Source organism: Callithrix jacchus, chromosome 11, assembly GCF_049354715.1.
Source record: "Callithrix jacchus isolate 240 chromosome 11, calJac240_pri, whole genome shotgun sequence".
Taxonomy (NCBI): Eukaryota; Metazoa; Chordata; class Mammalia; order Primates; family Cebidae; genus Callithrix; species Callithrix jacchus.
In genome coordinates, this window is record NC_133512.1 from 3,906,341 (window position 1) to 3,933,134 (window position 26,794).

General features: G+C 38.4%; 1 protein-coding gene, 1 long non-coding RNA gene and 1 pseudogene across 5 annotated transcripts in view; 1 reads left to right on the forward strand and 2 right to left on the reverse strand.

Moving 5' to 3' along the window:
* LOC144578313 (uncharacterized) overlaps window positions 1–26,794 on the forward strand; it is a 118,066-nt gene that overhangs the window by 77,083 nt on the left and 14,189 nt on the right. The window lies entirely within an intron of this gene.
* The window catches only part of DPY19L2 (dpy-19 like 2), a 104,020-nt gene that overhangs the window by 19,820 nt on the left and 57,406 nt on the right, over window positions 1–26,794 (reverse strand). For 2 of the 4 annotated variants that reach the window (XM_035253150.3, XM_002751346.5), the window contains 3 exons: window positions 16,065–16,089; window positions 14,686–14,805; window positions 12,471–12,645 (listed from right to left, as the gene is read on the reverse strand). In XM_035253150.3, the coding sequence (XP_035109041.3) occupies window positions 12,471–12,645; window positions 14,686–14,805; window positions 16,065–16,089 (320 nt within the window). The remainder of the gene's footprint in view (window positions 1–12,470; window positions 12,646–14,685; window positions 14,806–16,064; window positions 16,090–26,794) is intronic. The other 2 variants (XM_078342195.1, XM_035253151.3) reach the window with 1 other exon arrangement.
* On the reverse strand, window positions 2,151–5,439 carry LOC144578295 (uncharacterized; annotated as a pseudogene).

Consider the following 26,794-nt stretch of genomic DNA (forward strand, 5'->3'; position numbering starts at 1 on the left):
ACTTATGTCACCTCACCCCCAGCTCCAGGCATCTTAGCACAGAGAGAGAGAGAGAGAGAGCGGGGGGCTCCATATGGGAGAGAGTAAGGGACGAGAACAAGGGCTTCTGCCTGTTAATCCTGAGAATTCTGGATTTTATCCAAGACCAGCAAGGTAGCACCTCTAAGAGTCGGCAACAACTTCAGCATTACTGGGCATGGGGCACCTCCTAGAGCAGATACAGCTGCAGTGGCCAGAAACTTAAATCACAGCACTCTGGAAAGCCTTCCCAGGAAGGATGGGTACTCACAAGGCTGGACTGCAAAAACTGAAATAAACACCTAATTCTTCAATGCCCAGACACTGACAAACATCCACAAGCATCAAGACCATACAGGAAAACATGACCTCACCAAACTAAACAAGGCACTAGGGAGCCAATCCTGGAAGGAGAGAGAGATGTGGCTTTTCAGACAGAGAATTCAGAGAATTAAAAATAGTGGTGAAGAAACTCAAAGAAATTCAGAGAAGGAATTGGTAATCTTATCAGATAAAGTCAACAAACAAATCAAGCAGAAATTCTAGCGCTAAAAAATGCAACTGACATACTGAAGAATGCATCAGTCTCTGAACAGAATTGATTAAGCAGAAGAAAGTATTGGTGAGCTTGATGACAGCCTACTTGAAAATCCACAGTTAAAGGAGATAAATAAATAATGAAGCATACTTTCGAGATCTAGAAATAGCCTTAAAAGGGAAAATCTAAGAGTTATTGGCCTTAAAGAGGAGGTAGAGAGAGAGCAGTAGAAAGTTTATTCAAAAATATAACAGAAAACTTCTCAAAGGTAGAGAAAATATCAGTGCTCAAGTACAAGAAGATTATAGAACACCAAGCAGATTTAACTGAAAGACTAACTCCCAAGTCATTTAATATCAAACTCCCAAAGGGCAAGGATAAACAAAGGACCCTAAAAGAGAAAATAAATAACATATAGTGGGGCTCTAATGCATCCAGTGGTAGTGTTTTCAGTGGAAAGTATAGTCCAGAAGAGCATGCCATGACGTATTTAAAGTGAAGGAAAAAAACCTTTTACCCTAGAGTAGTGTATCCAGAGAAAATATCCTTCAAACCTAAAGCAGAATACTTTCCCAGAAAAACAAAAGCTGTAGGCTGGGAGTAGTGGCTCATGCCTGTAATCCCAGCACTTTGGGAGGCAGAGGTAGGGGGATTACTTGCGGTCAGGAGTTTGAGACCAGTCTACCCAACATGGTAAAACCTCATCTCTACCAAAACTACAAAAATTAGCCAGGCATGCTTGTGGGGCACCTGTAATCCCAGCTACTCAGGAGGCTGACACAGGAGAATTGCTTGGACCCAGGAGGCAGAGACTGCGGTGAGCCCAGATAGCACCACTGCACTCCAGCCTGAGCAACAAGCGCCAGACTCCATCTCAAAAAAAAAGCTGTGAAATTTCATCAACACCAGACCTGATCTACAAGAAGTGCTAAAGGGAGTTTTCCAATCTGAAAGAAAAGAACATGAATGAGAATGAAATAATTGGAAGGTACAAAACTCACTGGTAGTAGTAAGTACACAGAGAAACACAGAGTATTATAACAGTGGACTTATGGTATACAAACTACTTATATGATAAGTAGAAAGACAAGAGGATGAACCAATAAAAAAAACCACACACAACAACTTTTCAAGTCAGAGGCAGTACAATAAGATATAAATAGAAACAACCAAAAGGTAAAAAGTGGGGAGATGAAGTTAAAGTTTAGAATTTTTATTAGTTTTCCTTTTGCTTATTTGTTAGTTTATGCAATCAGTGTTGTCAACAGTTTAAAATAACGGGTCATAAGATACTATTGGCGAGCCTCATGGTGACCTCAAGTTTAAAAACATAGAGGGGATATACAAAAAAAAAAGCAATAAATTAAAACACACCATCAAGAAAACCACCATTAATAAAAGAAAAACAGGAAGAAAGAGAAGACCACAAAACAACGAGAAAACAAGTGATAATGGCAGGGCAAGTCCTTACCAATAGCAACACTGAACGTAAACGGTCTAAACTCTCCAACCAAAACACAAAGCATGGCTGAGTAAGAAAACAAAATTGTAAGAATCTGTTACCTACGAGAAACACACTTTTCTTACAAAGACACACACATACTGAAAACAAAGGTATGCAAAATTCTATTCCATGCCGATGAAAATCATACAAGAGTAGGAACAGCCATACTTAGACACACTAGATTACAAGACAGGAACTATAAAGAGAGACAAATAAAATTATATAATGATAAAGGGGTTAATTCAGGTAGAGTATATAACAATTGTAAATATATATATATACATACGTATATATATGGGTATATATGTGTATATATGTATATATGTGTGTATATATATGAATATACATGTATATATATGTATAGATGTGTATATATACAGGTATATATATGTGTATATATACGTGTATGTATATATATGTATATATGTATATGTATATATGTATGTGTATATATGCATATGTATATGTGTATCTGAGCATGTGTATGTATATGTACATATGTATGTATATGTACATATATGTGTATATATGTGTGTATATGTGTATGTGTATATATGTATATGTGTGTGCATATGTATGTGTATATGTATGTGTGTGTATGTATACTTGTGAGTATGCGTGTGTGCGTATGTGTGTATGTATGTGCGTATGTGTATGTATGCGCATATGTGTATGTATGCATGTATATGTATGCGTGTTTGTGTGTGTATGCATGTGTGTATGCATGTATGAATGTATGCATATATGTATGTATATGTATAGGTATATGTGTATGTATGTGTGTGTATGCGTGTATGTATGTATGCATGTATGTGTATGTATGCATATGTGTATATGCGTATATGTATGCATATATGTATGCGTATATGTATGCGTATACGTGTGTATGTATGCGAGTATGTATGTGTATGTGCATATGTGCATGTGTACATGTGTATGTGTGTATGTACGCGTGTATGTGTATATGTGTGTGCGTGTATGTATGCGTGTGTGTGCGTGTACGTATGCGTGTATGTATGCGTGTGTGTATGTGTGTATGAATGTGTGTGTATGCATGTCTGTATGCCTGTGTGCGCGTCTGTATGCATGTGTATGTGCGCGTGTACGTGTATGTGTGTATATATGTGTATGTATGCATGTGTGTATGTGTGTATGAGTATATGTGCATGTATGCATCTATGTATGCATGTAGGTATGCATATGTATGTATGTGCGTATGTGTATGTGTGTGTATGCATGCGTGTGTGCAAGTAGGTATGTGTATATATGTGTATGTAGGTATCCGTATATGTGGTGTATGCGTGTGTATGCATGCGTGTGTGCATGCGTGTACATGTTTATATATGTATATGTATGTATATATGTAGCTGTGTAAGCGTGTATGCGTGCATGTGCGTATATGTATGCGTACATGTGTGTAGGTGTATGTATGCATATATGTATGTGTGTATGTATGTGTATGTATGTATGCGTATGCGTGTATATATGTGCGTATGTGTATTCATGCATGTATCTATGTGCGTATGTATGTATATGTGTACTATGTATGCGTATGTATGCGTGTATGTATGCGTGTACGTGTGCGTGTGTGTGTGCATATGTGAATGTGTATATATGTGTATGTGTGTATGTATGTGCATATACGTGTATGTGTATATGTATGTGTGTATGTATATATATGTATACTTGTGTATGTATGTGCATGTATGCATCTGTGCGTGTATGCGTGTATATGTATGCATGTATGTGTGCGTGTACGTGTGTATGTATGCATGTGTGTATATGCGTGTATGTATGCATGCATGTGCATATATGTATGCGTATGTGTTTGCGTGTGTGTATGCATGGGTGTATCTGTATGCGTGTTTATGTGTGTGTATGTGTATATATATGTATGCGTGTATGTGAATGTGTGTATGCGTGTGTGTGTATGCGTGCGTGTGCATGTAGGCGTGTATGTGTGTATGCGTGCGTGTGCGCGTATGTATGCATGTATGTGCGTGTGTGTATGCATGTATCTGCGTATATGTATGCGTGTATGTATGCGTATATGTGTGTATGCGTGTATGTGTATGTGTGCGTGTACGTGTGTATATACGTGTATGTGTATACATGTGTATGTGTATATATGTGTATATAGGTATATTTGTGTATGTGTATATATGTATGTGTATATGCATGTATGCATGTATGTGATGTGTGTGTATGTGTATATGTGTATGTGTATGTGTATTTTTTCGTGTATGTGTATGCATGTGTGTATGCGTATATGTATGTATGCGTGTATTTGTGTATGTATGTGTATGCGTATGTATACGTGTACGTGTTTATGTGTGTATATATGTACGCGTGTATGTGTATGTATGTGTGTGAATACATGTATGCGTGTGTGTATGTGCATATATGTTTGTATGCGTGTATGTGAATGTGTATGTGTGCATGTAAGTATGCGTGTATGTGTGGTGCATGTATGTATGTGTGTGTATTTTTTCGTGTATGTGTATGCGTGTATGCGTTTGCGTGTGTATGTGTGTATGTGCATATATGTATGTATGCGTGTGTGTATGCATGCGTGTATGTGTGCGTGTATCTGTATACGTGTACGTGTATATATGTATATATGTGTATGTATATGCATCTGTATGCATGTATGCGTGCGTGTATGCATGCGTATGAGTATGTATGCGTATGTACGCGTGTATGTATGCATGCGTGTATGTATGCGTATGTGTGTATGTGTGTGTATGCACCTGTGTGTGTGTGTGCGCGCGTATGTGTACGTTTGAATGTGTATGTGTGTGTATGTGTATATACGTATGTGTGTATATGTATGTATGCGTGTATGCATGTATGCATGTATGTGTATGCGTGCGTGCATGCATGTTTGCGCGTATGCGTGTGTATGCATGTGTGCATGTATGCGTGTGCGCATGTATGCGTGTATGTATGTGTGTATATATATGCATGTATACGTGTATGTATGCATGCATGTGTGCATGTATGCATATGTGTGTGTCTTTGTGTGCATGCGTGTATGTATGCGCATGTGTGTGTATGCATTTACGTGTTTATGTGTGTACGTGTACGTATGTGTATATGTGTGTATGTATGTGTGTATATATGTATGTATGTGTATATATGTATGTATGCATGTATGTGTATATGTATGCATTTATGTGAATGTGTATGTATGCATGCATGTGTGCATGTATGCGTGTGTGTATATGCGTGTATGTATGCATGTATGTGCGTATATGTATGCGTATGTGCGTGTGTCTGTGTATGCATGGGTGTATCTGTATGCGTGTTTATGTGTATGTGTGAATGTGTGTATCTGTATGCGTGTATGTGAATGTGTGTGTATGCGTGCGTATGCATGTATGAGCATGTGCATGTAGGCGTGTATGTGCGCGTATGTATGCGTGTATGTGTATGTGTGCGTGTACGTGTGTATATATGTGTATGTGTATATATGTATATGTATGTGTATATAGGTATATTTGTGTATGTGTATATATGTATGTGTATGTGTATATGCATGTATGCATGTATGTATGCGTGTGTGCGTGTATGTGTATGTATGTGATGTGTATGTATGCATGTGTATGTGTATGTGTGTGTATATGTGTATTTTCGTGTATGTGTACGCGTGTGTGTATGCGTATATGTATGTATGCGTGTATTTGTGTATATGTATGCGTATGTATACGTGTACGTGTTTACGCGTGTATGTGTATGTATGCATGTGTGTATGTGCATGTGTGTGAATGCATGTATGCGTGTATGTGTGGTGCGTGTATGTGTGGTGCGTGTATGTATGCGTGTGTATTTTTTCGTGTATGTGTATGCGTGTATGCGTTTCCGTGTGTGTATGTGTGTATGTGCATATATGTATGCGTGTGTATGCATGCGTGTATGTGTGCGTGTATCTGTGTATACGTGTACGTGTATGTATATATATGTGTGTGTATGTATAGGCATCTGTATGCATGTATGCGTGCGTGTATGCATGCATATGAGTATGTGTGCATATGTATGCGTGTATGTATGCATGCGTGTATGTATGCGTATGTGTGTATGCATGTGTGTATGCATGTGTGTGCGTGTATGTGTACGTGTGAATGTGTATGTGTATGTGTGTATATACGTATGTGTGTATATGTATGCGTGTATGCATGTATGTGTGTATATGTATGCATGTATGTTTGTGTATGTATGTATGTGTATGCGTGCGTGTATGCATGTTTGCGCGTATGCGTGTGTATGTATGTATGCATGCGTGTATGTATGCGTATGTGTGTATGCATGTGTGTATGCATGTGTGTGCGTGTATGTGTACGTGTGAATGTGTATGTGTATGTGTGTATATACGTATGTGTGTATATGTATGCGTGTATGCATGTATGTGTATGTTTGTGTATGTATGTATGTGTATGCGTGCGTGTATGCATGTTTGCGCGTATGCGTGTGTATGCATGTGTGCATATATGCATGTATGTGTGCTTGTATGCCTGTGTGCATGTATGCATATGTGTATGTATGTGTCTGTGTGCAGGCGTGTATGTATGCGCGTGTGTATGTGTGTGTATGCGTTTACGTGTTTGTGTGTATGTGTACGTATGTGTATATATGTGTGTATGTATGTGTATGCATGTATGTGTATATGTATGCATGCGTGTATGCATGTGTGCGTGTGTGCGTGTATGCATGTGCGCATGTGTGTGTATGTGTATTTGTGTGTATGTATCTATGTGTATGTGTGTATGTATGTATGTATTTGTGTATGTATATATGTATTTATATATATTTACAATTGTTATCTACCTGAATTATTTTCTGGTAGAAAATAATTATATATATTTTCTGTTAGATGATCATCTAGACAGCACTTGACAGATCATCTAGACAGAAAATCAACAAGAAACACTGGACTTAATATGCACTATAGATCAAAAGGACCTAACAGATACTTACAGAGCATTTCATCCAACAGCTACAGAATACACACCCTTCTCCTCAGCAAATGGATCATTCTCAAGGACAGACAATGTGATAGGTCACAAAACAAGTCTTAAAACATTTTTTAAAAATTGAAACAATATCATGTATCTTCTCTGATCATGGTGAACAAAAAAACCTAGAAATCAGCAGCAAAAGGAATTTTGGAAACACTACAAACACATAAATGAAAGGATTATAAACCGTTCTATTACAAAGACACATGCACACGTATGTTTGTTGTCGCACTGTTTATGATAGCAAAAACCTGGAACCAACCCAAATGCCTATCAGTCATAGGCTGGACAAAGAAAACGTGGCACATATACACCATGAAACACTATGCAGCCATAAAAAACAATGAGTTCGTGTCCTTTATAGAGACATGGATGAATCTAGAAACCACCATTCTCAGTAAACTGACACAAGAACAGAAAACCAAAAACCGTGTGTTTCTTTTCACTCATAGGTGGGTGATAAACAATGAGAACACTTAGGCACAGGGAAGGGAACACTCACTGGGCTAGGTTGTGGGAGTGGAGGAAAGGGGAGGGACAGAGGGGGGTGGGAAGGATGGGGAGGGATAACATCGGGAGAAATGGCTGATGTAGGCAACACGGGGGGTGGGAAGATGGAGACAGCAAACCACCATGGCATGTATGTACCTATGCAACAATCCTGCACATGTACCCCAGAGCCCAAAGTACAAAAAAAAATGTTCCTGAATGATGAGTGGATTAATAAAGAAATTAGGAAGAAAACTGAAAATTTTCTTGAAACAAATGATAATGAAAACACAACATAACAAAATCTATGGGATACAGTGAAAGCAGCAGTGTCAAATTCACACACAACATATTAACCTAAAATGTAAATGGGCTAAATGCCCCAATCAAAAGACACAGATGGGCAAAGTGGATATAAAGTCAAGACCCATCAGTGTGCTGTATTCAGGAAACCCATCTTATATGCAAGGACACATATAGGCTCAAAGGGATGGAGGAAGATTTACCATGCAAGTGGAGAGAAAAAAAAAAAAAAAGCAGGGGTTGCAACCCTAGTCTCTGACAAAGTGGACTTTAAAACAACAAAGATCAAAAGGGGCAAAGAAGGGTATTACAAAAGGATAAAAGGATCAATGCAACAAGAAGAGCTAACAATCTTAAATATGAACACACCTAATACAGGAACACCCAGATACATAAAGCAAGTTCTTAACACCCTACAAAGAGACTTAGATTTGCACACAATAACAGTGGAAGACTTTAACACTCCAGGGTTGATATTAGATCAATGAGACAGAAAATTAACAAGGATATGCAGGACTTGAAATCAGATCTGGAACAAGCAGACCTAATAGACATCTACAGAACTCTCCACCGCAAATCCATAGAATATACATTTTTTTCAGCACCACATCACACCTACTCTAAAATTGACACATAGTGGAAGTAAATCACTCCCCAGCAAATGCAAAAGAATGGAAATCATAACAGTCTCTCAGACCACAGTGCAATGAAATTAGAACTCAGGATTAAGAAACTAGCTGAGAACCACACAACTACATACAGAAGCTGACAAACTGGCTCCTGAATGTTGACTGCATAAACAAGGAGATGAGGGCAGAAATAAAGATGTGCTTTGAAACCAACAAGAATGAAGACACAACATACCAGAATCTCTGGGACACATTTAAAGCAGTGTCTAGAGGAAAATGTATAGCAATATATGACCACATGAGAAGCAAGGAAAGATCTAGAATCAACACCTTATCATCAAATTTGAAAGAGCTGGAGGAGGAAGATCAAAAAGCCTCAGAAGCTAGCAGAAGACAAGAAATAACGAAGATCAGAGCAGAACTGAAGGACATAGAGACACACACACACACACACACACACACACACACACCCTTCAAAAAAATCAATAAATCCAGGAGCCGGTTTTTTTTAAAATCAACAAAATAGACAGCCAGATTAATAAAAAAGAAAAGAAGAATCAAATAGATGCAATAAAAAATGATAAAGGGGATATCAACACCAATTCCACAGAAATACAAACCACCATCAGAGGTTACTACAAACAACTTTATGCACATAAACCATTAAACCAGGAAGAAATGGATAAATTCCTGGACACTTGCACCCTCCCAAGCCTAAACCAGGAAGAAATTGAAACCCTGAAGCTGGAGTTGAAGCAGCAATTAATAGCTTACCAACCAAAAAAAGTCCAGGGCCAGACAGGTTCACAGCCAAATTCTACCAGACATACAAACAGTAGCTGGTACCATTACTTTTGAAACTATTCCAAACAATACAAAAAGAGGGAATCCTTCCCAAATCATTTTATAAGACCCACATCATCTTGATACAAAAACCCAGCAGAGACTCAACAAAAACAGAAAACTTCAGGCCAATATCTATGATGAACATAGATCCAAAAATCTTCAATAAAATACTGACAAACTAACTGCAACAGCATATCAAAAATCTTATCCATTGTGATCAAGTAGGATTCATCCTGGGGATGCAAGGCTGGTTCAACATATGCAAGTCTATAAACGTAATTCACCACATAAACAGAACCAAAGACGAAGACCACATGATTGTCCCACTAGATGCAGAGAAGGACTTTGACAAAATTCGATAGCCCTTTATGCTAAAAACTCTCAATAAATTGGTATCAATGGAATGTATCTCAAAATAAGAAAAGCTATTTACAACAAACCCACAGCCAATATCATACTGAATGGGCAAAATCTGGAGGCATCACCTTTGAAATCTGGCACTAGACAAGGATGCCCTCTCTCACCACTCCTATTCAATATAGCACTGGAAGTTCTAGCCAGAGCAATCAGGCAGAAAAAGAAATAGTGTATTCAATTAGGAAGGGAGGAAGTCAAATTGTCTCTATTTGCAGATAACATGATTGTATATTTAGAAGATCCCATCATCTCAGCGCAAAATTTCCTTAAACTGCTTTAGCAAAGTGTCAGGATACAAAGTCAATGGGCAGAAATCACAAGTATTCCTATACACAAACAACAGACTAACAGCCAAATCAAGAGTGAACTCCCATTCACAATTGCTACAAAGAGAATAAAATACCCAGCAATACAACTAAGAAAGAATGTAAAGGACCTCTTCAAGGAATACTACAAACCACTGCTCAATGAAATAAGAGAGGACACAAACATATAGGAAAACATTCCATGCTCATAGTTAGGAAGAATCAATATCATGAAAATGGCCATACTGCCCAAAGTAATTTATGGATTCAATACTATCCCTATCAAGCTACCAGTGACCTTCTTCACAGAACTAGAAAAAAACCTTAAACTTCATATGGAACCAAAAGAGAGCCCACATAGCCAAGGCAATCCTAAGCAAAAAGAACAAAGCTGGAGGCATCACACTGCTGGACTTCAAACTATACTACAAGGCTACAGTAATCAAAACAGCATGATACTGGTACCAAAACAGAGATATAGACGAATGGAGCAGAACAGAGGCCTCAGAGGCAATGCCACACATCTGCAACCATCTGATCTTTGACAAACATGATAAAAACAAGCAATGGAGAAAGGATTCCCTGTTCGATACTTGGTATTTGGAAAACTGGCTAGCCATGTGCAGAAAGCAGAAACTGGACCCCTTCCTGATACCTTACACTAAAATTAACTCCAGATGGATTAAAGATTTAAGCATAAGACCTAACACCATAAAAACCCTAGAAGAAAGCCTAGGCAAAACCATTCAGGACAGAGGCATAGGCAAGGACTTCATCACTAAAACACCAAAAGCATTGGCAACAAAAGCCAAAATAGACAAATGGGATCTAATTAAACTCCAGAGCATCTGTACAGCAAAAGAAACAATCATTAGGGTCATCTGGCAACCAACAGAATTGGAAAAAATTTTTGAATCTACCCATCTGACAAAGGGCTAATATCCAGAATCTACAAAGAACTAAAACAGATTTGCAGGAAAAAATTCATTCAAAAGTGGATGAAGGATATGAACAGACACTTTTCAAAAGAAGACATATATGAGGACAACAAGCATATGAAAAAATTATCACAGTTCATTAGAGACATGCAAATCAAAACTACATTGAGATACCATCTCATGCCAGTTAGAAGACAGCAGATGCTGGAGAGGATATGGAGAAATAAGAACACTTACACTGTTGGTGGGAGTGTAAATTAGTTTAACGATTGTAGAAGACAGTGTGGTGATTCTTCAAGGATCTAGAAATAGAAATTCCATTTGACCCAGCAATCCCATTACTGGGTATATACCCAAAGGATTATAAATCCTTCTATTATAAAGACATGTATGTTAATTGTGGCACTGTTTACAATAGCAAAGACCTGAAACCAACAATGATAGACTGGACAAGGAAAATGTGGCAGATATACACCATGGAATATTATGCAGCCATATAAAATGATGTTCTTTTAGGGACATGGATGAATCTAGAAACCATCATTCTCAGCAAACTGACACAAGAACAAAAAATAAAACACTGCATGTTCTCCTTCATAGGTGGTTGTTGAACAATGGAACACATGGACACAGGAAGGGGATCATCACACACTGGGGTCTGTTGGGGCAGGTTAGGGGAGGGATAGCAGGGGGTGGGGAGGCTAGGGAGGAAAAACATGGGGAGAAATGCCAGATATAGGTGACCAGGAATGGAGGCAGCAAACCACCTTGCCATGTAAGTACCTATGAAACAACCCTGCATGATCTGCACATGTACCCCAGAACCTAAAGTACAATAAAAAAAAAAAGAAAAAAAAACTTTGCGAGGCCAAGGCGGGTGGATCATGAGCTCAACAGATCGAGACCATCCTGGTCAACATGGTGAAACCCCATCTCTACTAAAAATACAAAAAATTAGCTGGGCATGGTGGCGTGTGCCTGTAATCCCAGCTACTCAGGAGGCTGAGGCAGGAGAATTGCCTGAACCCAGGAGGCGGAGGTTGCGGTGAGCCGAGATCACGCCACCATTGCACTCCAGCCTGAGTAACGAGAGCGAAACTCTGTCTCAAAAAAAAAAAAAAAAAAAAAAAAAAAAGAAAGACATCAAGAAAAGCTTTGGACAACAGCTTTAAATCTGTGTTGTGTCATAGCACTGTAACCAGAGTTTGATGTAACATTATTGCCTCTCTTAAGGTTTATAGTAGACATAGAGAAACTGTAACTACGTTATACATTTAGCTTTGAAGAAATAGTCCAAAAATGTCTTTAAAATATAAAGAAATGAGGAAATAATATCTGTCCCTGTTTTCTTTTTCAAAGGAACTTCGAACAATTTTGCTGTACTTGAAAGCCAAGAAAAATACTTGAATAAAGAAAAGTCTCTGGAATAAAACAAAGAAACTATGCATATAACCAAATACCCACATACCTGGTCTGGTATTGTATTTGATCCACTGTATAAATTCTTCCTGAGGCAAATTATTAAATTCTCCTATTATGCTCCATTGATTTTGGAGGTTTGCATAACCTTGAATCGACATCACTGTTAGAATGCCAAAGATAACACGCTCAAAACGAACTCTGCTAAAAATCCAGCCAAAGAGCTGAAATGAAAGAAACCATTTATTTATAGTTCTTATACGAAGAGTACTCTAGGGTCAGCAATAAATTCTCACCTTGTGACTTAAAGCCATATGCATTACTCTTTAACACCAGCACATGTGTGTACAGAATTATCATCCCCGATTGCTCCTAAACAATGAACATGTTGGCATTACAGGGCCCAGGTGAAAATGGAACTCTCTCTCCCCTGGAAAGAATTAAGGAAGAAATACCTGATCCTTCTAGTACTAATTTACTACCAAGGATTAAAATAAATAAACCACAACTGTGAACGACACCCGCCTGTGAATGAGAACATGCAGTGTTTTATTTTCTGTTCTTGTGTCAGTTTGCTGAGAATGATGGTTTCCAGGTTCATCCATGTCTCTAAATCGTTTCCTACTTGGCTGACATCTTTAGTAGACAGGGAAGCCCTATCAGCATGATACATACAAATTCTTCTTTGGAAAACAGGCATTATGATATTTTAAGACTCTACACTCATAATCAAACCTAAATAAGATGTTTGTAGAAGCACCTTAGGCCCCATATTCTAGCTAATTTATCTAGCTCTTTTGTATGTTGGATACAATGATAGAACCCCAGAATTTCTTATAGATTTTTTGAGCCAAACAGGACCATACTAGAGCAATTACTTTGCATCTAGTCTAGTATTGTGTTAGTACTTCAAGTGAACTAGGAACCTTTCTTGGGGGCAGGTGGAGGGGATGGAGTCTCACTGTGTTGTCCGGGCTGGAATGCAGTGGTGAGACCTCAGCTCGCTTCAACCTCCACCTCCTGGGTTCAAGGAATTCTCCTGCCTCAGTCTTCTGAGTAGCTGAGATTACACCACCATGCCTGGCTAATTTTTGTATTTTACTAGAGACAGGGTTTCACCACGTTGGTCAGGCTGTTCTCAAACTCCTGACCTCGCCCACCTCAGCCTCCCAAAATGTTGGGATTACAGGTGTGAGCCACTGTGCCCAGCCACCACCACGAAACTCTTTTTCTTTCTCTCTCTCTCTCTTTTTTTTTTTTTTTTTTTTGGAGACAGAGTCTCACTCTGTTGCCCAGTTAGAGTGCTGTGGCGCCATCTTGGATGACTGCAACCTCCGCCTTTCAGGTTCAAGTGATTCTCCTGCCTCCACCTCATGAGTAGCTGGAATTACAGGTGCTCATCACCACACCTGGCTAATTTTTGTATTTTTAGTACAGATGAAGTTTCACCATGTTGGCCAGGCTGGTTTCGAACTCCTGGCCTCAAGTGATCTGTCCACCTTGGTTTCCCAAAGTGCTGGGATTACAGCTGTGAGCCACTGTGCCTGGCCACCAGAAAACTCTTCTCTCTCTTTCTTCCCTTTCTTTCTTTTCTTTCTCTCTCACTCCCTCTCTCTCTTCTCTCCCTCTCTGTCTTTTCTTTCCTTTTCTCTCTTTCTTTCATTCATTTGTCATTCCTTTCTTTTTTTGAGACAGAGTCTCGCTCTGTCACCCAGGTTAGAATGCTGTGGTGTGATCTTGGCTGACTGCAGCCTCCACCTCCTAGGTTCAAGCAATTCTCCTGCCTCAGCCACCCAAGTAGCTGGAATTACAGGTGCTCACCACCACACCTGGCAAATTTTTGTATTTTCAGTAGAGATGGGGTTCCACTATGTTGGCAACGCTGGTCTGAAACTCCTGGCCTCAAGTGATCTGTCCACCTCAGCCTCCAAAAGTGCTACAATTACAGGCTTGAGCCACCGTGCCCAGCAGGAAACTCTTACACAAACCAGAACTCCAAAAGGTTATGTTCATGGACAGGATATTAACAGAGGGGAAAAGTTTGCCTAATCACTTGTTATAGAAACATCAATTAAAATCCAAAAATACGTTTCAAAGCCACTTAAAATTGCTTTTCTTGCTTATAGTGAATCATGAACTAATATTTTAAATCATTTAAGTTAGTTAAGTTAAAAAGAGTGTGTTTACATTTAGAATTAGTCAGCAAAGCCACAGTACCTACTAACTGTAGCTGCTGTATTGTTATACAAGAATGAATTCCTTACCTGTCGAGAGCATATCAAGGAAGCCATAACACACATGTGTGGCGTCAAAAACAGCTTTAGCCTCAAAATTAAAACGGCAAGGGCAGTAAACGCTAACAGCTGCAATGTGTGGAAAACCAGCTACAAAAACACAAATAACACAAAATCACACTTTTACTTTTCATATTTTTAAATTGATGAAGTATATTAAAACTGTATTATTCATTAAGACAAGGATCTTCTAACTTAGTAATAAGCCTATTCGTTTTCATTCATTCAACAGCAATTTATAAAATGCCTATTATGTTCCATGTACTTTTCTGGGTCCTTCGGATACAACAGTGAGCAACTTCTGCCCTTGTATTACATTTAAGTACATTTAGTAACGAAAGACAGACAATACACAGACATAGCAAACGAATACATTATATAGTCTGCTCTAAGGCACTAAGTGCAATTGGCAAGAAAATGAAGCAGAAGAGCCAGGGGGTGCAGGAGGCAGTGCGAGGAGGTGGAGGACCAACAGAGTGGGCCTCACCGTAAAGTGACAGAGTTACTAAGGCTGATCCAAAAAACCGAAATCTAAAATGCTCCAAACTCTGAAACTTGAGCGCCAATGATGTTCAAACAAAGTCTCATTGAAGCACGTTGGATTTGGGATTTTCAGATACGGGATGCTAAACTAGTAACTATAGTGTAAGTACTCCAAAATTTGAAGAAAAGTCTGAAATCTGAAATGCTTCTAGACCCAACAATTTTGGATAAGGGATATTCAACATGTGTCATAATCTATTCCTATTAAGTCCAAATTCAGTTACCCACTGTTGTAAATTTGACCTTTACCTCAAGACCCACTTAAAGTTTTATGATATAGAAAGTATTTCCATTATTGCTACATTGATCTTTTCCTTATTATGCCACAGAATAATTTTGTACCATACACAATGTTGTCTTATTTGTGTCCTTTGTAAAATTACACATACTGAAGGGCAGGAACATTACTGTAATATCCTTTTTATCCTTCAGCACTTCTGAGCTTGTCACTGACTGACCAGCAAATCCACGTAGTGGCAGATGGCCACCAGTCACAGGGCCAATGGGCGCCTGCCCTAATGAACTGTAGCTGATTAGCTCAGCAGGCTAGAAACCAAATGCTTGTTACTATTAATATAATTTAATTCTGTACTGCCATCATAAATCAGTCTTCTAGCTTTCAAATCCTTATTACTAGTCAAAACTGAGAGTGGATGAAAGAGTGAGAAGGATCAGCAGAAATTTCTCACCAATGCTGAACAACTGACTACTGATGGTGCATCAGCAGCAAGGTGATACCTCTGTTAATTATCCTTGAACTAGAATTTAATACACAAGTTTACCAGAGATTAAAATGAAAGCTTTACCTCACCATGTTCAAGGAGCTGTTTTCTAGAATAAAACAAAAATATTATCTATTTACTGAATGTCTTTTATGCTATGAATACATAAAAATAAGCTTCATTTGTTTGATCTTAGATTTTTAAAATCTGACTATCTCTAAACTACTTAAGAACATACATTAAAAATAAAAATATCAGATAATGCTACAAAATAATTACAACAATTTAAAAGTCACAATTTATAGCCATCCTATTCAATGTAGGTCAAAAATTTTTTTGGTTAAAACAAAATATATTTACAGATTCCTGAACATTGTACCTCTCATGAATAAATAAATGGAATGACCTTCTATTCAACCTATGTATACAGTATATTCAGTACTTTAGATGACCACTGTTAAACTTTTCAGTTGTTTTCATTTTTCACAATTACAAATAACATGGACACTCATACATAAAACTTTGTAAACATCTCTGAATATTTTCTTAGGATGATTTCCAGAAGAAAAAATTATTAAGTAAAACATAAGTATTTTTAGTTTCAGAAAAGTTGTCCCTTTAGAAAATACTTATAGTACACCTACTGTATTCTAGGCACTGTGCCATGAAATAAATACCACTGTTCCTGCTTATCCTACAATCCTCACTTTCCACAGTTTCAGTTACCTGTGCTCAACCACAGTCCAAATATGTTAAACAAAAAGTTCCAGGAAATAAACAATTCCTAAGTTTTAAATTGTGCACCGTACTGAATAGTGAACTCTCAAGTCACCACGCTTCATCCTACCTGGGACGCCTATCACCCCTTTGTCCAGCATATCCATGCTGTATATGTCACCAGGCCGTTAGTCACTCACTCACCATCTCGGTTATCAGGTGGACCCCAGTGATATCTCAGTGCTTTTTTTCAAGCAACCCTTTTCTGACTCAGTAATGGCCCCAAAGTACAAGAGCAGTGATGCTGGCAATTGAGATATGCCAAAGAGAAGCTGTGAAGTTCTTTAAGAGAAAAGGTGAAAATTCTCAAAAGAAAGAACATCATATGCTTAGGTTGCTAAGATCTATGGTGAGAACAAAACTATCCATGGAATTGTGAAGAAGAAGAAAAAATTAATGCCAGTTTTGCTGTTGTACCTAAAACTGCAAAAGTTATGGCCACCGTCCAGGTAAGTGCTTGGTTAAGATGGAAAAGGCATTACATTTACGGTGGAAGATGTGAGAAGGAATGTGTTCTGACGGTGGCACTCAGTTGTGTTACTCTGCAGGTTCAAGCATCCACTGGGGGTCTTGGGATGCACTGCCCTGCGGATAAGGGTGACTGCCGTGTAGCATGAGCAGTGTGCATACAACACTTACCTTCATGGAGTTTATGTCAGAGTAAGACAACAGGTAGGAGACTGCCTATTCTGTTGTTCTCTTGAAAAGACTGGGTATTTTACTTTTATGAAAGGCTTTATAGCCTTCAAGGACATTCTAATATAGATTTTGGGGATGAAGAGAGAAATAAGGCAGTGTGGAAAGTAAGGTCAGGGGTATAGAGACCTGTAGGTTTTTTAAAAGAGAAGTCAGGGGAAGGTGTCTTAAGGTAGTAGTAGAGTCACCAAATTATTCTGTCTCCCTGGTAGGTCCTTCCCAGTATATGCAGTTAATAGACTGGGGTTTCTCCACTTGTCCTGAAACCTTCTAGACACGTGGATTCCTGTAGTGAGCTACTGCACGCAGGAAAGAAGCCTGCTAGATGAGTAGTTATTATAATCACCAAGAACCCTGAAAGTAACTACTGATACTTCATTTAAACCAAGTAGCTAATTAAAAATGTGAATATATGACCAAATCCCAAGATAAAAATAGCATGAAAAGGAAACATCCAAATAAATGAGCAAAAAACTTGACCTCTCATGAAACAACTAATGCAAATGAAAAGTCCAATTATTATTTTCACAGAAGTTTAAGAGGACAATGCATTCATATAATTAAAACAAGCTCCAATGAAAAGGAGTTTTCAGAAATTCTAAGAAAAATATATTTGCATAACTTAAAGCCTCAAAAGAAGGTGGAAGAGCAAAACGTACACTGCTGAAGTTGGCAGTATTAAAGACTCAATGATGGAGCAGCCTGGCCAGCACAGTGAAACCCTGTCTCTACCAAAATTACACACACAAAAAATAGCTGGGTATGGTGACACGGGGCTGAGGCAGGAGAAGTGATTGAACCCAGGAAGCCAAGGTTGCAGTGAGGTGAGATCTTGCCACTGTACTCCAACCTGGGTGACAGAGTGAGACTCTGACTTTAAAAAAAAAAAAAAAAAAAGACTCAGTGATGAGATTCTATGAGAACATAGAAAATAGACAGTATGATGAAAGCAATAACAGAAATCCAAAAAAAGAGGGGCTAAAGTGAAGGGTTAAGAGAACAACAATTCCCTGAGCTGAAGAAATATTTCGGTGTGCAGATCAGAATGTCCCATGAATAAAACACACACACACACACACACACACACACACAGGCATATCACCCCTCTAAACCATATAAATTTCCAGGGAGTAAAACTATATAGGAATTTTCATCTGTAATGGTCATTGCTGGAATACAAAGATGCAATATTAAAAAAATGTTGAATGAAACCCACAAATATCTACTAACCAATCCATCAATGAAATAATGAGGGTAAAATAAAGCCATATTTCAGGTAAGAAAGCACCCAGAAAGCATGCCAATTCTACATGTCAAGAAAAAAATAAATCAGTAAAATTTCAAGTCAAGTCCAAAGATTGCTGGTGTCTTTTTTTTTTTTTTTTTTGAGACGGAGTTTCACTCTTGTTACCCAGGCTGGAGTGCAATGGCACTATCTCGGCTCACCGCAACCTCCGCCTCCTGGGTTCAGGCAATTCTCCTGCCTCAGCCTCCTGAGTAGCTGGGATTACAGGCACGCGCCACCATGCCCAGCTAATTTTTTTGTATTTTTAGTAGAGACAGGGTTTCACCATGTTGACCAGGATGGTCTCGATCTCTTGACCTTGTGATCCACCCGCCTCGGCCTCCCAAAGTGCTGGGATTACAGGCTTGAGCCACCGCACCTGGCCTGCTGGTGTCTTTAATGGAAATGTTTAGAGACTTCTGGAAATATAAGAGATAAGACAACACTCTTTCAGACACTTTCAGCATAACCTGGAAGGATAGGGTGTGTAGGCAGGGACAAGTAAAAACATTCTGATAGCTCAGTGCTGAGGCAAGCAGATCTCTAAGTCCACAGCCTGAGTACGAATCTGCCTCCATTACTCACTGGCTGTGTGCCTTTGGGAAAATCACTTACCTTCTTACTGCTTTCTTCATCTGTAAATAATTGGAATAACTGACGCTTTTCTCACAAGGTCGTTGTGAGGATTTATTGAGTTATTACTAGTAAGAAGCTCAAAATACTGTCAGATACATAGAAAATAATGACTGTTATAGTAGCTAACAGGTTTTAGATGTTGATGAATTCTTAATATCAAGATGAATATATTTGCTAATAATTTAGCAAAACCACCAGGAAATGTATAAATGAGATATAGCTAACAATTCAGCAAGTATCAAGAAAGCATCATCCTCAGCAAACTGACACAAGAACAGAAAATGAAACACCGCATATTCTCACTCATAGGTGGGTGATGAAAAATGAGAACACATGGACACAGAAAGGGGAGTACTAAACACTGGGGTCTATTGCGGGGAAAAGGGGAGGGCCAGTGGGAGGGGGAGGTGGGGAGGGGGAGGTGGGGAGGGATAGCCTGGGGAGAAATGCCAAATGTGGGTGAAGGGGAGAAGAAAAGCAAAGCACACTGCCATGTGTGTACCTACGCAACTGTCTTGCATGCTCTGCTCATGTACCCCAAAACCTATAATCCAATAAAAAATTAAAAAAAAAAAAAAAGAAAAGCATAATGAAAAGAAAACATAAAATCAGATAGCAGGAAGAAGTACAAACACAGCAGTTATCACAATTAATATGAAAATGGTTTGGGAGGCCAAGGCGGGTGGATCACGAGGTCAAGAGATCGAGACCATCCTGGTCAACATGATGAAACCCCGTCTCTACTAAAAATACAAAAAATTAGCTGGGCATGGTGGCGCGTGCCTGTAATCCCAGCTACTCAGGAGGCTGAGGCAGGAGAATTGTCTGAACCCAGGAGGCGGAGGTTGCAGTGAGCCGGGATTGTGCCATTGCACTCCAGCCTGGGTAACAAGAGCGAAACTCTGTCTCAAAAAAAAAAAGAAAAGAAAATGGGTTAAATTCACCAATTAAAAAAGGAGTATTAGAGGAATTTGAATAGAAAAAGATATAACAATGAGAAATATACCTAAACCAAAATGTCACAAAAAGGTTTAAAAAAAGCGTAGACACAGGTATACCAGGCAAATCTATAAAAAGAAAGCAGATGTGGCAATATTAATTTTCTGCAAAGAAAAATTTATGGCAAAGAAAAATTTATGGCAAAAAAAATAAAGCAAAGAATATCTTTTATGATAATCAAAAGTGCAACCCTATATCATGTAATGAACAACAGCACTGTCTATATAAAGCGAACACTATTAAAATTATAAGACATTTTTGAAAAATTTGGTTTTAATGTTATATATGAATATTGCATTCTAAGAAAATAAGAAATAGGTTGGTGTACTAGACCATTCATAACAGCATGTTAATAACATGATACAACAGGTAACTTTGAACTTTCCCCAAATAAGAAATGAAAATTTTAAAAATCTTTATAGAGCATTTACTAAAACTGAACATCGATCTCAATAAAATAGCAAATTAATTTTAAAGGCAAAATATACAACAGAAGGAACTAGACATTTTAAGACCTTCTTCTAAATTATTTTGAATGAAATGACCAAATCTCAGACTACACAGAAATCAACATTAATTGTGATGCTACACACATCGTGGGGTCTAGTGTGAGTTTTCTTCAGATAAAAGGTTACAACTTTAAATGTGTTTACTTGGACACAATAATGATTGGTAATAAATGACACAAACTTTAAACACAGAAAAACAACAAAAATGCACCAAAAAGAAAAACTAAGGACATAAAAATATTAGCAGAAATTAATAAAATGGAGAACAACCTTCATAAATACAATAAATGAAACCAAAAAGCTGGTATTATGAAAAATCAAAAAGAGAATGACCTTGTTATGGATTAATGCAGCTGGTGACTTTCATTTGAAGCTAATGTTCATTTACCACTTTGAAAATCCTGAGGCCTTTTTTCAGAATTATGCTAAATCTACTCTGCATCTTATCTACAAATGGAACAACAAAGCCTGGATGATAGCACATCTGTCACAGCATGACTTACTGAATATTTTAAACCCACTAGTGAGACCTACTTCTCAGAAAATGCAGATTCCTTTCAAAATATTTTTGCTCATTGATGATGTGGCTGGTCACCCAAGAGCTCTCATAGAGATGGACAGGGAGATTAAGGTTGCAGACAGCAGGCTGGATCAAGGAGTCATTTCAACTTTCGAGTCTTATTATTTAACAAATATATTTCATAAGGCTATCGCTGTCATAGATAGTGATTCCTCTGATGGATCTGGGTAAATTGAAAACCTTCTGGAAAGGATTCACCATTCTAGATGCCATTAAGGATATTTGTGATTCATGGAAAAAGGTCAAAATACTAACATCAATAAGAGATGGCAAACAGTTTATTCCAACTTATTTTCGACTTTATCTGTTGTTTTCTTAGAATGCTATCTTCTTACATAACATTAAAAATGATTCTAACCCTCATGGATGGCTCTGAGGGGTCCAAGACTTCAGCAGAGGAAGTAAATGCAGATGTACTGGAAATAGCAAGAGAACTAGAATTATAAGTGGAGCCTGAAGATGTGACTTAATCAGGGCAATCTCATGATAAAACTTGAATGGATAAGGAGTTACTTCTTTTTTTTTTTTTTTTTTTTTGAGATGGAGTTTTGCTCTTGTTACCCAGACTGGAGTGCAATGGTGCGATCTCGGCTCACCGCAACCTCCGCCTCCTGGGTTCAGGCAATTCTCCTGCCTCAGCCTCCTGAGTAGCTGGGATTACAGGCACGTGCCACTGTGCCCAGCTAATTTTTTGTATTTTTAGTAGAGACGGGGTTTCACCATGTTGACCAGGATGGTCTCGGTGTCTTGACCTCGTGATCCACCCGCCTCAGCCTCCCAAAGTGCTGGGATTACAGGCTTGAGCCACCGCACCCGGCCAAGGAGTTACTTCTTATGGATAAGCAAAGAGAGTGGTTTCTTGAGATGTTATCTACTCCTGGTGAACATGCTGTGAACACTGCTGAAATGAAAACAAAGGATTCAGAATATGCTATATAAACTTGGTTGATAAAGGGTGGCAGGGTTTGAGAGGACTGATTCCAATTTTGAAAGTGTTTCTACTGTGGGTAAAATGCTATCAAACAGTATGGGATGCTACAGAGAAATTTTTCATGAAAGGAAGAGTCCATTAATGTGGCAAACTTCATTGCTGTCTTATTTTAAGAAATTGCCACAGCCACCTGATCAGTCAGAAGTTATCAACATTGAAGGAAGACCTTTTACCAGCAGAAAGATTACAACTCAAATGTACGCGTCAGGATGGCCATTACCCAAAAAACAAAAGGTAATTGGTGTTGGCAAGAATGCAGAGAAACTGAAATCCTTGCACACAGGTGGAATTAAAATGGTGTAGCTGCTGTGGAATACAGGATGGAGGTTCACCAAAAAAAATCTTTAAAAAATTAAAAGTAGAACTACCATGAAATCCAGTAATCCCACTTCTGGGTATTTGTCCAAAAGAGTTAAAATCAAAATCTCAAAGAGATACTGGCACTCTCACATTCACTGCAGTGCTATCCATAGTAGTCAAGATGTAGAAACCAACTAAATGTCCATCAACAGATGACTAATGAAAATGTGGCATACATAAACAATGGAATATCATTAAGCCTAAAAAAAAAAGGAAATTCTTCAACGTGAGACAGCATGAATGAACCTGAAGGGCATTATGGTAACTGAAATAAGCCAATCCCACAAGATATGGAATGCACAAATCCACTTATATGAAGTATCTAGAATAGTCAAAGAGTGGAACAGTGTCACCAGGAACTGGAATGAGGGGAAATGGGGAGTCGCTAATCAACAGGCTTAAAGTTTCACTTAAGCCAGATGAATAAGTGTGAGAGATCCACTGTAGAATGTTGTACCCATAGTCCACAATACTGTATTGTTCCATTAAAAAATTGTTAAGGGTAGATCACATGTTAAGTGTTCTTACCATAATTTAAAAAATGAGTGTACTCATTAATAAGGAGAAAGTTATAATAATTCCCAAAATATTTTAAAGCCATTTTTTTAATTTAGCATTCCTTTTTTTTACTGCTTTTTTAAAAAAATTTTTTATTGCATTTTAGGTTTTGGGGTACATGTGCAGAACGTGCAAGACAGTTGCATAGGTACACACATAGCAGTGTTTTGCTTCCTTTCTCCCCTTCACCCACATTTGTCATTTTTCCTCAGGCTATCCCTCCCCAGCTCCACCCCCCTGCTGGCTCTCCCCTTTTCCCCCCAATAGGCCCCAGTGTTTAGTACTCTCCTCCCTGTGTCCATGTAATGAGTTACTGTTCACACATTATACACTTTCAACATCTATTTTTTATTTAATTTTTAAAATTATCCTGGTTTATATAAACTGAAAGGAAACTTGCTTAGTGAAATAAAGGCTATCTATTACACACTAACAGCAAATGAAAGAGTGAGACAATAAAGGCGTTGTTCACTTTACAGTCAGAAGCAAAATAAGGGCAAGCCCATTATCACTGCAATTCAGAGTTGTTCTGGAAGTTCTAGCTAATACATAAGACAAGAAAATAGAGAAGTATCAATATTAGAAGGTCATTATAATTTTAGGTTATATGATAACCTGCCTAGGAAATACAGAGCATCAATGGAAAAACCGTTAGAACTGGCAAGTTTGGTAATGTGGCTAGATATAAACATGATACAAAAAAAAAAAAGTAAAACATCTTTCCTGTAAACCAACAGATCAATATAAGAGACAATCTAAAACAGACTCAAGCACAATGAGAATTGGTAAGTCATAAAAGCTGACATTTCAGATGACTGGAAAAAGAGATTTATGCAATACTGTATTGGGACAATACCTCATTTGAGGGGAAAAGGTAGACTCCTCTATGTCACTATATCACAAAATTAATGCAAGATTAATCACCTATACGTAAAAAGAAAATTATGAAAGAAAACATAAAAAAATATGTTAAGGTTTTTGATGTATGTTTCTAAGAAACATATGAACCCAGAAAAGAAAAAAAAAACGTGCAACTGTGATTGTACAGACATTGTGAAGTTCTGTAGAGCAGAGACCATAAATGAATTCTAAGTTGACATCTTGGAAGAAACTATGTAATACACATAAAAGACAAAAGGTTACTGTCTCCGGAAACAGCAAAAACGTAACACACAGCCCAGGTGCAGTGGCTCATGCCTGCAATCCCAGCACTTTGTTTGGGAGGCTGAGGTGGGCAGATCACCTGAGATCATTTCTGTGATAACCGAACTTGTGCTAGCCTAACTGACTCCATCTTAGCTGCAAACTCCATTTTTGCCTCTTTCTCCCTGCCATGTCTCCCTCGGGGGCATAACTGGGCCACACTGATGCTGTGCTTATGTCACGCTGACTCTGTGCTTACCCTGCCATATAACCAATGTAACTACATCCCACTTGGCAAGCACACCTGCTACTGTGAATAACTCTCTTTGAACCCCCCTTGGTGGTTGCTTGGAAATACCCTGGCCTGCAACCTCGTCCCTCTAACCTGCTCATTCTGCTTCTGTAAAATTCTGCTTCATATAGTTTCCCCCTCCCCTACCTAACTCAAGGTATAAAGGAAAGTCAAGCCCCTTCTTCAGGGCCAAGAGATTTTGAGTGAGAGTTGACTCTTGGTTGCCGGCAATAAAAGAACTCTTAATTTGAAATTCGGAGTGTGGCACTGTCTCTGTGACTCACTGGGTTATCACAGTTCCAGATCAGCCTGGTCAACACGGCAAACCACCGTCTCTACTAAAATACACAAATTACCTGGGTGTGGTGACTGGTGCCTGTAATCCCAGCTACTCCAGAGGCCGGGGCAGGACAATTGCTTGAACCCAGGAGGCAGATGTTGCAGTGAGCTGAGATCGTGCTACTTCATACACAGTGGCAAGACTCACACACACACACACACACACACACACACACACACACACACAGGCCCCACAAAACAATTTTTAAAGGTCAAAAAGAAACAAAGTAAACACACATGAAAAGCTGCAAAACTCCACTGACAGAGAATTTATACAATAAAATGAACTTTTTTATACCTATAAGAAAAAATTAAAAGCTTGATAACAGGGTTGGTGGAGTTGCATGGAAATGATGGACACTCTCATCATTATACTAGCTCAGTATTCATCAAATTCGAAAATATGTAAGCCTCATAATCCGCAGTCCAAATTCAAATATTTTATCCTATAGCAATACTTTTAGAATGAGTATACCAAGAGACACGAACAAGGATGTTCATTCCTCAAAACATTGGTTGGTATGAGAAAAGTTACGTATAATCTAAACTTTCATTGATATGGGAAAGGCTAACCACGTGGCAGTCCCTCATGATGGTAAACAATAAAACCCTAAGACCATCACAAAGTAAAGTGAAGATCAATGCAGAGGCCCAAGACACACTATTAAATACAAGTAACAAGTTGCGGAAGAAGAAGAATAGTACAATTCTATTTTTAAAAAATATATATTGTGTGTCTATTACGTGTTTTCTAAAATGAAACATACAAAGCTACTGACACCTGGAGCAGCAGATCTAAGAGATTATTGACACACTGGTTTTTCAGAAAGTGTTACTACAAGCAGGGACAGTATTATTTTTGCAATGTAACCCAGACCCCCTGCCCATACACAACAGGCCTGTCAATTTCAGGTATGTCATCAATACATAAGATTTCCATCTTCTGTGTAATTATCTCCCCTCGAGTCTGTCTCTTCCGTATTACACCCTCTGCAATATATGAAGACAGTTGCCATGTACCCTTCAATCTTCTGTTATCCAATTAAACATCCCAAGTCCCTTCATGCACCCCTTATGGGACTAGTCTCCAGGGTTCTCCATTCACTCTTTTCAGAATGCCAAGACACATTCCCCTGTGCTTCGTCTGACTGACTGAAACAATACAGAATGGGTCTATTATCCTCCTTATTTTGGAAACAATTTCAACAGATGCACCTAAGAACTTAACGAGCTCTTCTGACAACCATACAAGCATAGGATATGGGGTTTATGGAAATTCTCTCTACTGTTGTCACAATTTCTCTCTAAATCTAAAACGGTTCTATAAAATAGAAGTCACGAAATAAAATCAAATGTTCTATTTACAAATATAAAATGTAACTTGAAAACTATCAGGGTACTATGCTCACTACCTGGGTACAACATACCCATGTAACAAGGCTGTATATATGCCCCCTGTATCTATAATAAAAGTTGAACATTTAAAAAAATGTAATTTGTGATCATATTTCCCTCAGAAGGAAACTCTTCACAATCTGCTTCTTGAGTCCTGTAGCAATTTACTTATGTGTGACACATATGATAACATTTTGCTGACATCTGCTTATGCCTTAGTTCTAGTGGCATTGCTAAAACCATACAAAAAATGT